The sequence below is a fragment of the Garra rufa genome, chromosome 17 (assembly GCF_049309525.1).
Source record: "Garra rufa chromosome 17, GarRuf1.0, whole genome shotgun sequence".
Taxonomy (NCBI): domain Eukaryota; kingdom Metazoa; phylum Chordata; class Actinopteri; order Cypriniformes; family Cyprinidae; genus Garra; species Garra rufa.
Window position 1 is genome coordinate 1,117,424 of NC_133377.1, and position 14,988 is coordinate 1,132,411.

General features: G+C 35.4%; 1 protein-coding gene across 1 annotated transcript; it reads right to left on the reverse strand.

Moving 5' to 3' along the window:
- Positions 1-1,611: 1,611 nt before the first annotated feature.
- Positions 1,612-14,667, reverse strand: pef1 (penta-EF-hand domain containing 1). The gene is made up of 5 exons (XM_073822169.1): positions 14,615-14,667; positions 13,522-13,783; positions 6,201-6,356; positions 5,878-6,021; positions 1,612-2,362 (listed from the first exon to the last, which is right to left on the reverse strand). Exons 1-5 carry the CDS (start codon positions 14,633-14,635, stop codon positions 2,133-2,135), a joined length of 813 nt encoding a protein of 270 aa, XP_073678270.1. The 5' UTR covers positions 14,636-14,667; the 3' UTR covers positions 1,612-2,132.
- Positions 14,668-14,988: the final 321 nt, after the last annotated feature.

The following is a 14,988-nucleotide window of genomic DNA, read 5'->3' on the forward strand; positions in this document are numbered from 1 at the left end:
CCTAAGTTGTCATCCAAGATGTTTATATATTTCTTTCTTCAGTCGTAAGGAAATTATGTTTTTTGAGTAAAACATTTCAGGATTTCTCTCCATATAATGGACTTTTATGGTGCCCCCGAGTTTGAGCTTCCAAAATGCAGCTTCAAAGGGTTCTAAACGATCACAGCCGAGGAAAAAAGGGTCTTATTTAGCAAAATGATGGGTTATTTTCTAAAAAAAAAAAAAATTGTACATACTTTTTAACCTCAAATGCTCGTCTTGTCTAGCTCGGTAAGACGAGCATTTGAGATTAAAAAGTATATAAATTGTTAATGTTTTTAGAAAATAACCGATCATTTCGCAAGATAAGACCCTTCCTTCCTCGGCTGGGATCCTTTAGAGCCCTTTGAAGCTGCATTTAAACTGCATTTTGGAAGTTCAAACTTGGGGTAACCATAGAAGTCCATTATATGGAGAGAAATCCTGAAATGTTTTCCTCCAAAAACACCATTTCTTTACGACTGAAGATAGAACGACATAAACATCTTGGATGACAAGGGGGTGAGTATATTATCTGTAAATTCTTGTTCTGGAAGTGAACTACTCCTTTAAGAGCTGCCAGAGGTGTAAACTTTTGAACATAAAGATGTGTACAATTTTCTTATTTTGCCTAATTATCATATTTTATTTTCCCATTTAGTACTGCCCATCAGAAGCTAGATACTTATATGTGACCCTGGACCACAAAACCAGTCTTAAGTCGCTGGGGTATGTTTGTAGCAATAGCCAAAAATACATTGCATGGGTCAAAATTATTGATTTTTCTTTTATGTCAAAAATCATTAGGAAATTAAGTAAAGATCATGTTACATTAAGATTTTTTGTAACATTCCTACTGTAAATGTATCAAAATGTAATTTTTGATTAGTAATATGCATTGTTAAGAACCTAATTTGGAGAACTTTAAAGGTGATTTTCTCAGGATTTAGATTTTTTTGCACCCTCAGATTCCAGATTTTCAAATAGATGTATCTCGGCCAAATATTGTCCTATCCTAACAAACCATACATCAGTAGAAAGCTTATTTTATTTACTGAGCTTTCATATTATATATACAACTCAGTTTTGTAAAATTTAACCTTATGACTGGTTTTGTGGTCCAGGGTCACATATGTTTCTCAGAAGACAAAATAAGTTAAATTTACCCTGATCTTCAGAAAGTTTCCACCCCCTCAATGCATCGCATTTCCTTCTGAAGCATCAGTGAGCATTTGAACCTTCTGTAATAGTTGCATATGAGTACCTCAGTTGTCCTCAGTGTGACAAGATGGATCTCAAAATCAGTCGTTGTTAGAGTTCAAATATACAAAAATGTGGAACCTGAAAGTTTTTCTGAAGAATAGCGGGTAGTTTAACTGTTCAGAACAAACTAAGGAATAAATTAACAATTTAAATAATTAACATTTTGCAGATTCAGCAAGGTGTATGTAAACTTTTGACCTCAACTCGCACAAATGGTGTACTCAATTCAGACACTTTATTTTTTTTTTTTCAAAATGAAAATTTTTATTTTAAAATGAAAAAAGGAAAAATGGCAAATACATGATTCAAATTGAACAAATACAACAAAAATCATTTTAATAAAACGGTTTAATTGTAAGCAAAACGCAGCATAAAAATATAAGTGGGGGTGGGTTAGGAGAGCATAAATACTATAAAAAAAGCATAAAGCAATTTTGTTGGGAAGGGAAACCTAAATATATTTGCATTTCAATCATTCATAACCAGGCATTTTGGCTAATATTCAATAAGTACAGAATAGTTTACTATAACAAAGAAACCCTAAAGCAATCATACTCCCATTAACAAGTAAATAGTGCTTGTTGCATAGCTAATGTCATTTTATTCACATGTACAATTAATAGTTTTGGCATTAGTTTAGTCTTGAGTAACTGCATTACAGACCATATCACAATGTTCATCTCTTGGAATAAAGTGTTTTATTTGGCAAGCTGGCGATGCTTAATGAACGCAGTTTGTAAATAAATGTGGTAAACTCAGGCTAAGCTGCAGTGAAAGGCACTGTTGAGAGAGCAAGGTGTCATGCTGTACATTCAGAGTCCGATCGTCTTCTGAATTGCTGATGCGGCCCTTTACATCAGTCTGGTAATGGCACCAGAAAGGAAGTCTTCGTAATTCATCCTCACATTGCCAGTCATGCCGGTGTCTTTCTCGCGGAATGCCTGGGTCATGCTCTGGAGCTGCGTGCACACCTGAATGAAGCGGTCCAACTGGAGAACCCCATTCACACTGCGCACAGAATAACGATTCACCAGCTCTTGAATAAACTGAGGACTTAGATTGTAGCCCATCTGAGATAATGCTGGGGAAAAAAAAAAAAAACACAACATTACATTTACAAAAGTTTGGGATTGATTTTTTTGGTTCTCATCCTCATCAAGGTTAAATTTATTTGATCAAAAACATAGTATAACAGTAATATGATTCCAATTTTTAATAACCATTTTCTTTTTTTGTATATGTTAAAATATAATTTATTCATGTGATGGTAAAGCTAAATGTTCAACATCATTCCTCCAGTCTTCAGTGTCACATGGTCCTTCAGAAATCTTTCTAAACTGCTGATTTGCTCAAGTTACATTTTGTATTATTTTCAATTATGGAAACAATTGCTGCTTAATATGTGTGTGGAAACCACTTTTGTTCAATTTAATGCATCACTGCTGAATAAAAGTATTCATTTCTTTTAAAAAAAAATACATAAACAAATATCAGGGAATGCTTACATTGCTAACCTCTGGTTTTACGCAAAGGTTTATGTTTCCTAAATGAGACAGCAAAAAAAGTGAAAGAGTTTTGATATTAACAATGTAGAAAGACTTTTCCACCATGTTTTCAACACTCTGTCGCTCACAAGTAATCATCCATACACTTTCAGGCCTATTCACATCTTTATAATGGCTTCAACTACCTCTGCAGGTGAAATATTGCTCTGGCAGACAAAATCAATGGCTATAAAAAAGACACTGGAAGATAAAGGCCACAATTTTGAGGTTATTTTAAGAGCAATTTTTCATGACGTCTCAGCCCTACAAATAATGGCGTATTCAATAGATGAAAAAAGGGGTTCACGGCAGAGAGAACAAGCTCAGCAACTGTTTTTTCTTTGCTTTTGTGACTGCTACATCTTGTGTGTTTCACTGAACCCTTCTATATTTAACCAAATGTTTTTTTCCCTGAAAATTTGACTAATTCATGTAATTGTGTTGTGTCTATTGTGCAAATTCCTGGAACTATGATCAGTAAACATATCTTTGAAAATTCCAAAGATAAGTGATATGTTATGTGAATCACTTAAAAAATGATTTGAGGAAATACACATACAAATACACACAGCTGATGAAAGCAGTGAAAACTTCCTGTGGTTACATTCAGGTTGTGATTAACAAACTGACCAAGCCTTGATACAGCACAGCAAGAACTCAAAAGTAACACTGTTACTAAGTGACACATACGAATAAAACGATACTGGAGAAAACCTGAGAAATTAGACCAGAATATTCCACTGCGTTTCTGGACACTTCGTGAAGGACTGTTTTACGTGCAAATTACTTAGAATTTACTTATATATTTTGCAAGTTTCATGAGTGAGGCCCATTGTCTCCCCCCTCCCTTAGAATTATATTAAAATTATATTTAAAACAAACAATTATAACTCGTAATTGCGAGTTTATCACAACTACAAGAAAGAAATTTACAATTGGCAGATACAAACTTGCATTTGCTAGGAAAAAAGTTTATATCACCCAATTTTGAGAAAAAAGGTCAGAATTGTGACATATATAGTCAGATATAACCTCACAATTCAGACTTTTTTTCAGAACTGTGAGTTTATATTAGGGATGCACCGAAATGAAAATTCTTGGCCGAAACCGAAAACCGAAAAAGAGGAAACCAAGGCCGAAAACTGAAAACCGAAACACCGAAAGAATTATGCCAATTATTAGTAACATTGCATTTATGGCTATGACCGTGTACTAATCTTACTAATATCAAGGCATTGCAATTGCATAAATTAATATTAAAGTTTCAAAGAATAAATCAATTATATTAATTTAAACAATTATTATCAATCAAGTATTATTACTTAAATAACATCTACATATATTTTACAGCCTTTGTTTAAATTGTTTACATTTTCATAACACATTATGTTGTGGATCCATCAGTTCACATTTACAACTCTACGTGTTTCTTTTCCAGCAGGAGGCGCTATCAGAATGGTACACAAAGCAGTGCAGTAAATGACTTTGAAACGTGCAGCGCTCATATTTATTCAATGAATAGCCTTTTGAAGTTTCATCGCAATTCTTGTCTTTCAGTCCCCACATTTAAGACCACCTGAAATCATAATTAAGACTTTCTTAACCCCTAATAACTCTGCAGTGCAGTCATCAATGAAAATTAAGAGGTTTATTTCAAGAACCGGCTTTCAAAAACAAACTGTACACAAAATATGTTTCTTTTTATTTTTTTCCCACCATATTCGGGAACAAGAAAAATATTAGGGGACTAAATTAATGTCAGTATATGAAGCATAATTATCTCTCATTGTCTCTGAGAGAATGCACGTCAGATGCTGAAAGCACTGTCAGTTTTTACTTTCGCTTTCACATATTGCGCAGTTTTCCTGTTGCTTGTGTGATATCCATTCAAGCACGTGCAGGCTGCGGTTTCTGTTTGCGTCAACATACTGTTTCGGCCGTGTTGTTTCGGTGATAAAAGTCTTTTGGCCGAAAACGCAAATTTTCGGTGGCCGAATATTCTGTGCATCCCTAGTTTATATCTCACAATTCTGACTTTCTAACACACAATTGCCAGTTATTAAGTCAGAATTGCAAGAAAAAAGTCACAACTGCAAGAAAAAAAAGTTAGTTGGCAGAAAACTTGCAACTCGTCAGAATTGCAAGTTTATATCACGCAATCTTGAGAAAAAAGTCAGAATTATGAGAAATGAAGTCAGAATTGCGATATAAACTCACAGTTCAGACATTTTTTCAGAATTGTGAGTTTCTCACAATTGTGACTTTTTCTTCTCAGTACTGTGTTTGTATCTCACAGTTCTGACTTTCTAACACACAATTGCCAGTTATTAAGTCAGAATTGCAAGAAAAAAGTCACAACTGCAAGAAAAAAAGTTACAATCGGCAAATAACTTGCATTTACGAGAAAACAAGTCAAAATTGCAAGTTTATATCTCGCAATTTGGAGAAAAAAAGTCCTATATCTCTTGAAAACGGGCTTGCATACACTAATGTTCAATTGTTAAAAAAAATACCTTCTATTCATAAAAGAAATTAATAGTTTCCACAAAAATATATAGCAGCACAACTGTTTTCAACATTTTTGATAACCACAGCTTTGATGAGCATAAGAGACTTCAACAACAGTCAAAAGTCTACACTACCATTCAGACTTTTGAACTGTATACAGTACATGTGTGTAAAATTAAAAAATGTTTAGAATGTCTTAATATTTTAGTCAAAGACAACTAAAATGAAGACTGCTTTATGTTGTACTTTTTTGTGTCAGAAATGTGCAACATGTAAATTTTTATATAATTTTTAAATTACATAATATGTATACTATATACTATGTATAAATACAGTTTAAATACCGGTAAGAAACATTTATGGCCAGCAAATATGACCGACCACTGGCAGGTATGTCAAACAAGTACATTTTGGAGCCTGAACACAGCATAGCAAGGGAAGTCTGGAATCTGTCCTTTGTGACTGTTGTCATAACAGTGTGAACAAGTGGCCTTTACTGCAAAAGTGTTATCTTGGATCTCCCTCTTGACCTTAATTTACTCACCCTGGTGCATCTCATTGCTGTTAATTGATCCAGATCGGTCCCGGTCAAACTGTTGGAATACTGCCCTCCACTGCTGCAGAAACGTCCACAGTGCAGAGAAACCGAATGCATCTACACGTCCGGTTTTGGTCTTGTCAAACATATCTGGAAATGAAGACAAAGCACTGATTCTTGCTCAAGTTTCCTTTGGCACTGGAGAGGTGATCAGATGACTTCTATTCTTGCATTGTAGCATTCTGTTATTTATTTATATGGTGATATAAGCATCCATTCAGTAACCTAACAGCTATCAGGAGGGCTATGTTAACAATGGCAACACTCACTGAGCATCATCATGCAGGTTTCCTCATTGAAAGCTGAGTTGTTGGAATTCATGAGTGCTTGCTTCAGTTCTTTTGAATTAATGTAGCCACTATGATCTGTATCCACTGTACAAAACCACTGGTAGGCCTCAGGGTTCACACCGGGGGGAATGTTACCTGCAACATGAAAACAGACTACATTAGTGAGATACAATGCATTTCTTCATGCGCTGTTGATTTAGTCAGTTCAAAAACAAATCATTTAACCATAGTTAACAACAGGTCTAAATAGTATTTAGGAATGAAACCATGCCAAAAAAGATTAAAAGACTAATTATTTTTTTAAATCCCTTACCAACCTCTACCAATACAAGGACTGACATGAAGTGGCACTTTTAATTCTTTTAAGGAAACTGCATAAATTATTCTTGAACAGACTTAAATATTTAAAGGGAGACTGTTACAGTAAAACTTACATTTTAACATCAGATGTTACGTTTTTTTGTTAAATTCACTGTTGTCAATATTATTACAATTTAAAATAAGTTTTCTATGTTAATATACTTTAAAACATAATTTATTCCTGTGATGATGAATTTTCAGCAGCCATTACTCCAGAGAAAGTAGACCAGAACATTCACACAATTTTGAAAAAAAAAAAAAAAAAAAAAAAGTCAGAATTGTGACAAATATAGTCAGAATTGCAATATCTCAGAATTGTGAGTTTGTATCTTACAAGTCTGACCTTCTAACACACAAATGTGAGAGAAAGTCTGGAGAGAAAAGTCAGAATTATGAGAAATTAAGTCAGAATTGCGATATAAACTCACAATTCAGACCTTTTTTTCAGAACTGGAAGTTTATCTCACATTTGTGACTTTTTCTTCTCAGAATTGTGAGTTTGTATCTTACAAGTCTGACCTTCTAACACACAAATGTGAGTTAAGTCAGAATTGCAAGAAAAAAAAGGCACAACTGCAAGAAAAAAGTTACAATTGGCAGATAACTCGCATTTATGAGAAAACAAGTCAGAATTTTGAGTTTATATCCCCCATTTTTGAGAAAAAAGTCCGAATTTTAAGAAATGAAGTCCGAATTGCAATATAAACTCACAACTCTGACTTTTTTCAGAACTGCGAGTTTATATCTCACAATTGTGACTTTTTCTTCTCAGAATTATGAGTTTGTATCTTACAATTCTGACTTTAACACAAGTCAGAATTGCGAGAAAAAAAGTCACAACCGCAAGAAAAAAGTTACAATAGGCAGATAACTCGCATTTATGAGAAAACAAGTCAGAATTTCGAGTTTATATCACACAATTTTGAGAAAAATCTGAATTATGAGAAATGAAGTCAGAATTGCGATATAAACTCACAATTCAGACTTTTTTCAGAACTGCGAGTTTATATCTCACAATTTGGAGAAAAAACTTCCATCTTGAACGATTCATCAGAAATTAGAATCATTCTAATAAACATTTTTTATTATCTTCTAAGCTGAAAACAGCTATGCTGTTATTATTATTATTTTTTAAATATGTCTATATAGCTTTATATTAAAGGCTGTATAAGCGATTTCAACCCTTATACATAAAGTGTCACATTCAGCTGTCCTTTCTTCACGATCCGCTCGCTGCCTGCCTCATAAATCGGCTGTAAAAAAAAAAACACGTCTCTGTGGTCAGCCTAGGGTCCGTGATATGCCAAAAAAACAATCGGTGCTACCAACCTTTCCACAGAAAAACAAACAGTGTTCCAACCAATCAGCGTCAGGGGGTTGGTGTTGTGGACTTTCGTACTCGTGCAGGGATGTGAGGGAGGCGGAGCGAAAGTCCACAACACCAACCCCCTGACGCTGATTGGTTGGAACACTGTTTGTTTCTATGTGGAATGGTTGATAGCACCGATTGTTTTTTGGCATATCTCGGACCCTAGGCTGACCACAGAGACGCGTTTTTTTTACAGCCAATTTATGGGGCAGGCAGCGAGCGGATCGTGAAGAAAGGTAAGCTGAATGTGACACTTTATGTTTTAGCCTAGAATCGCTGATACAGCCTTTAAGTTTGATCTATTTTAGTACTTCAACTCAAAGAAAATAAGAAAAATTTTAAAAAATCTAAATGCATTTTTACATTTTTTTAAATTTTGGTAAATGCTCATTTTTTATCTGTTTTTATGATTTAATTCTGGTAACTGATAACCCTGGTCTATACAGCTAGGACTGAATTAGCTCATTTATATGCACATGTGGCTTCTTCTATGTATTGAATGAAGAAGCTTTGGATGCAGCATACGCATAAATGCACAAAAAAAGTTCATTACTTGCAAAATGACAGTGAGACGATGATGAGGACAAGCAGTCCTACAGGTCACGTTTGAAAAACATATTGGAAATGGGTTCAATGTGAACAAGCCTTGGTTGTCAGCGATGTGTCGTCTCGATCCCAAGAGGGACAAGAATAAGTTGTGCAATTTGGCGAAGCGCAGACGGTCACTGTATCCCTCGGGAGGGATAAGCACTGTTCAGAGGACAGTCTTTGAATCTGACAGCCTTTCCCACAGGACATTACAGAATACTTACCGACATAAACGCGGAAGGACACATACGCGCAAACCCCTTCGCTCAGAATTACCGCACACATCACTCTAATTCTCCCACGGGCACATTTTGTACCACATCAGAACAAGCTGCTTCTGCCATCCTGCAGTTTATCAGCATCAGTCATTCAGTGAGGGGCATATGACACAGCTGCAATGCAGGAGGATCAAGGACCTTGTGTGCAGCACCTTCATAAATTTCTATCTTTCGTATTTTATTCACAGCCCTCGGCCACTGCACGCCTGATGGAACGGCGACGGCTCGCGCTGTCTCAGCTGCCAACCCTGACACTCAGACATCATCAGTCAAACCAGCCTGAAGCTGCAGCCTACCACTCCTGAGACCATGTGGAAAAATTCACTTGCTGGACCAACATCTATTATAGTGCATTTGCAGATGTATGAAGCATTCTGATAAAAAATGAAAAAAAAAAAAAAAAAAAAAAAAAAGTTATATACTCCACACTCCTATCCCTCTACTTTTTCAAATGCATTTTCACACTCCCATCAGATCACATTTATTTGCTTGAATTATTAAATATAATTAAGTCAATATTGAAAGCCACGGAAGTGGGAAGCCTATTAACAAAAAGTTATTAAGTAAGGAATAATTGACGACGGGCCGTAGAATTCTTAGAAAATAATGCACACCCGAGGTGGTGATGCGGTCACGACGCGAAGCGGAGTGGCCGTTACACCTCGGGTGTGCATTATTTTCGTAGAATTCTACTGCCCGAAGTCAATTATTCCGCTTATACTACAGTTACCACACCTCAAGACATCGATCAAGTGATATATTTCAAAACATTCGTCCGGTTTTTATCCTTAAAACACTATTGTGAGTAGGATTAATTTCTTACGCAGCTCATTCAACAGCTTCGTTGCTAGTTCCAAAACGTCATTTTAGAACTAGTAACGAAGCTTGGGCTGTTAATAGCAAAATAATGCCGTTAATAATGAAGTTTAGACAGACCGAAAGACAAGCAGACAGACGGAAAGAGAGAAGGGAGAGAAACTAAGTGTATGACTTTACCTCTCTCACGTCTGTGTCTCTCAAGGGTGACTGGCAGCATCATCTCTACTAACAGTTAAACTTTAAGTTCATTTTCTTCAAGACCACGCCGTTGTTTCCTCGCGTGAGAGCTGTCATGTCGTTTTTAAGTCGTTAATCGTCAGAGCAGCGCTAACAACATTAGCGCGAATGCTAACGCGAGTGCAAACTGTACTGTTATGTGTGTGCGTCTGTGAGGTGAGTGAGAAGAGGGCGAGAGTGCTTTCCGTACATAATAAAACGTTATATATGGTGGAAAAAAACATGGAAATAATCTGTCGTGTTTATCCTGATGTTTACTGTATTTAGTTTGGCCAGTGTCATTGTGGGTTTTAGTTATTTTGCTGTTTTGGGCTGTAAGGACCTTTGAAATAACTGAAATCGTATGGCGAAGTGATATAGACATGCACTGCGGTCTAAAGCTGCCTGGAACTACGTTCGCCGTGCGTTTCCCTGAATATAATGCACACCTCTGGAACGTTCGTCAGCCAATCAGATTCAAGCATTCAACGGCCCTGTAGTATAACATGATATAAACTATAGTTCAAAAGTTTGGGGTCAGGAAGCTCACCAAGGATGCATTATCTGATTAAAAATACAGCAAAACCGTAATATTGTCAATACTATTACAATTTAAAATAAGTGTTTTCTATTTTAATATTTAAAAACAATTTATTCCTGTGATGGCAGCTATGCTGCTTACATTTTTGTGGAAATCGTGGTACATTTTTAAGGATTCTTTTCATGAATAGAAAAGAACAGCATTTATTTGAAATAGAAAATATTTCAATGTAAGTATGTTCTGTCACTTTTTTAATCAAGTTATTGTGTCCTTGCTGAAAAAAAAATTTATTTATAAAAAAAAAAAAAGCACTGACCCTAAAAATCTTAACAGTAATGTGCATACCAGCCCTAAAAAGTATTTTAAAACATTGCCTGTTTTTGGGGACACTGCAAATATACACACCCACATATATAAATTATTTATGTATGTATACACTACCAGTTTTTTTTTTAAGAGGACTCTTCTGCTCACCAAGCCTGCATTTATTTGATCCAAAGCAAAGGCAAAACAGTAACATTTAGAAATATTTTTACCATTTAAAATAACTGTTTTCTATTTGAATATATTTTAAAATGTAATTTATTCCTATGATCAAAGCTACATTTTTAGCATCATTACTCCAGTCTTCAGTGTCACATGATCCTTCAGAAATCATTTTAATATGCTGATTTGCTGTTCAAGAAACATTTATTATTATTAGGGGCCAAGCACCGAAGGTGCGTAGGCACCTATTGTATCCGTTGGCGTTCTTCTTCTTCTTCCGTTTCTTCCGCCATTGCGTCTATGGCAGCCCATAGAACCGATTGCGGGAAAGTTGTGTAATTTGGCACACTGATAGAGGACAATCTGAAATGTCACCATAGCCAATTTAGAGTCTCTAACTCAAACTCTCTAGCGCCAGCACTTGTCCAAAGTTGCACTTTCTTTTTGCTAATAACTTTTGAACCGTAAGCCACAAAATCTAAATTCTATTTTCCCTGACTCCTTGGGTCATGCCGAGTCGAATGAATACCAAAATTAAAAAATCGTAAGATTTAGTTTTTTGCAGTGTTTCGTCACAGTGCCACCTAGTGGTCAGGAGATATGAAAATTGGCTATTTTTGCTTATAACTGCTCAATGGTTTGGCCAAAAATCTCGAAACTGGTCTCGTTAGTTTCGGAAGGACATGCCGAGTCAAACCATATCCAATTTTCCCATGTCAGTTATTTTGGGCGTCGGCCATTTTGAATTTTGTTATAAAATGCTGTATTTTATGAAAGCATTGACGTATCGTTACGAAACTCGGTATATATCTTTGGCACCATGCCCTGCCTGTACTCAAAAAGTTTGGTGGCAGCACCACCTTGTGGTCAAAAGTTATAAAGAAATTTAGAAAAATGCTAATAACTTCTGAGAAAAATGGCTTATTGTAATGAGAGTGATCTCAAAATATTCCTTGGGTCAGGCCGAGAACATTGATACCAATTATGCCAAAATTGGCCAAACTTCCTGTTCACCATTTTGATTCATGTTGAAAACCTACTTTTTCAAACTCCTCCAAATTTGACTCAGATCATCTTCAGACCATGCTGACAAAAAGTTATGGATTTCGTGCTGATATTCGAAACGGTTTTCGTTAAACGCATCAACGAATTTGCTGAAAAGATTCCAAAGTGCATCTGAAGCTGTATCTCTGCAAAGCTTTGAGATATTTGCACCAAATTTTGTATGGGGCATTACCACCTCACACTGGTTACACCACATCAATTTGGTAACAGCACCACCTATTGGTCAAGCGTAATAAACTATTCATTAACTACTAATTATAAAGTTTCCAAAAATGCTAATAACTGTAGATAGCATTAGCCTATTGTAATGAACGTAGACTCAAAATATTCCTCAGGTCATACTGACAACATAGATACCAATTATGCCACAGTTGGCCAAACTTCCTGTCTGCCATTTTGATTTATGCTGAAAACCTACTTTTTCGAACTCGTCCTAGACAGTTTGTCCGATTTTCACCAAAATTGAAACAGATCATCTTCAGACTGTGCTGACAAAAAGTTATGGATTTCATGTTGATAGATGAAACCGTTTTCGTACAGCACCTCTACAAATATTAGGCTTGATGCCAAAATGACTTTGAGGCTTTATCTCTGGAAAGCTTTGACATAATGACACCAAACTTTGATTGTACCTTTGTCACCTCACACTAAACACACCACATCGATTTCATAACAGCGCCACCTGTTGGTTAAATATAATAAGTCATTAAATCATATCAGTAGGCGTTCTACATCATTTTTTCTGTCATTTTGACTAAAATCATCCTAAAATGTCTTCTTTTTACATATTGTTGCAGTTGGTTTTCTGTTCCTGCCATCCTTAGCTCCTCATTTTCCCCTTTGAATGTTTGGCCGCGTAATTGCTGCTTGCAGCTATATTTACTATTGGTATTATCATTATTTGAATTCAGTACATTCTTTCAGAATCCTTTGATGAATAGAAAGATCCAAAGATTAGCATTTATCTGAAATAAAAAGCTTTGGTAACATTCTGCACTATACAATTCAAAATCTTGGAGTCAATATAATGTTTTTTAGTTTTTTTTTCTTTTAGAGAGAAATTATAGCAATTATTACTTTTATTTGGCTAGGATGCTTTAAATTGATCAAAAATTATGATAAAGACATTTATAATGTTACAAAAGATTTCCATTTCAGATACTGTTCTTTTGATCTTTCTATTCACCAGAGAAACCGGAAAAAAAATCTACTTAGTTGTTTTCAACATAATAATACTACTACTACTAATAATAATAAATGTTTTTTTGAGCATCAAATTTCAATATTAGAATGATTGCTGAAGGATCACATGACTGGAGTAATGATGCTAAACATTCAGCTTTGAAATCACAGGAATAAATTACATTTTAAAACTTATTCAAATAGAAAACAGTAATTTTATATGGTAAAAAATATTTAAACATTTGACTGTTTTCGCTGTATTTGGATCAAATAAATGCTGGCTTGGTGAGCAGAAGAAATCTTACTGTCCAAAAACTTTTGACTGGTTGTGTATGTATACACACTACTCAACAAAAGATACTCAACAAAATTAATTTAAACAGACACGTCTCTAACCTGCAGGAGTCTGCTGACTATATGGTCCACCCTGGGGTTGTCCATAGCCTCCGTAGGGACCACCTGGAGCTTGGCCCCCACCGTATGGCGCTCTTGGACCAGGTTGACCATAAGACCCGTATGGAGCCCCTCCACCATACTGTTGCCCTGGAGGGGCACCGCCATAAGGTGAACCATACTGTCCACCAGCAGGACCACCTCCATAAGGTGCCCCTGGAGGAGGGTGGTGTCGGGGAGCGTTACCACCTGGTCCCGGATAACCCTTTAAAAAATAAATAATGAAAAGTTTGTATATTGCAATAAACATGAGTAACCTGAACCATTGAACTGCAATGAAACATCGCCAACATAGAACCAGCTGTGGTCTAGAAGAAAAGCAAATGCATCATAAAAATAAATATATATGGGATTATAACCAATTTAAATGGACAGTTTAGGTAACAATACAAATTCTGTTATCATTTGCTTACCCCCTTATGGATTTTTCTATTTATATTGTATTGTTACTATTGTTATTTCGCGAATATTTAACATTTTAATATTTTAGGAATAACAGATTCAGTCACCATTTACTTTCACTGCATCCTTTTTACCATACAATGAAAGTGATTAGTAACTTTTGACTTCTCTCGTTTTTTTACGAAAGAAAATAATGCTTACTTTTAAACTCATATTTTTTCATTGTGATTTTTTTCCAGTACCCACAACTGTAAACGTTACGACATAATTGTGAATGACAGATCCTAAAGTCACACATTCATATTTTTATCTTTGTGTAATGACATTTATGAAGATAAAGATGTACAAAATATGGTTATTTTATGTAATGTGATAAACAACTGAACAGCACGGGATCAACAAATACAAGAACAAAATTAAGTCGTATATGTTAACGTTACATCAGGTTAGCTACAGGGCTAACAGACTAGCATAAAATGACTGTTTCTACAAAGCTTACGAGATTATGCGATCCAAATTGTGTATAATTTCTGTGTACAATAAGTTTAGACCATACGACAAATATACAAGAGCCATATAAATATAAAACATACATATAAATTCAAAATAGCTAAACCCGGAAGACAGACTTTACCTGACCGTATTGATAGCTCATTCCGCGTATAATCTTTTGCAAACGAAGGGACTGGGATGTATTTAATAAATCCCACCTCTTGATGCTGATTGGTGCGTTTCCACGTTTGTTAAAGGCGCAGTTACATATTTTCCATGTGATTGGCTAAATCATGGAACAATTGCTCATAGCAGAAACTTTGAGTCACACTGTTTACGTGGAGGAAAGTTATGTTTTAGAAATCATATTTATGTAGGAGGGAGGACAAAGTTGTTATGTTGAGGTAAGAGCGTACTGTAATACCTTTAGCTGATGAAGAATGTACATCTCTTGACGCTGCCCAAATCTTGTTTTTTGATATTATAATAACAATGTTCATACATTGTTGTTAAACC

Excerpts from the sequence above, each read along its gene's own strand:
- pef1 (XM_073822169.1), bottom strand. The coding sequence starts at position 14,635 with ATGAGCTATCAATACGGTCAG. Across the intron at positions 13,784-14,614 it reads TGAGCTATCAATACGGTCAG|GGTTATCCGGGACCAGGTGG; the intron begins GTAAAGTCTGTC and ends TATTTTTTAAAG. Across the intron at positions 6,357-13,521 it reads TAGTCAGCAGACTCCTGCAG|GTAACATTCCCCCCGGTGTG; the intron begins GTTAGAGACGTG and ends TTCATGTTGCAG.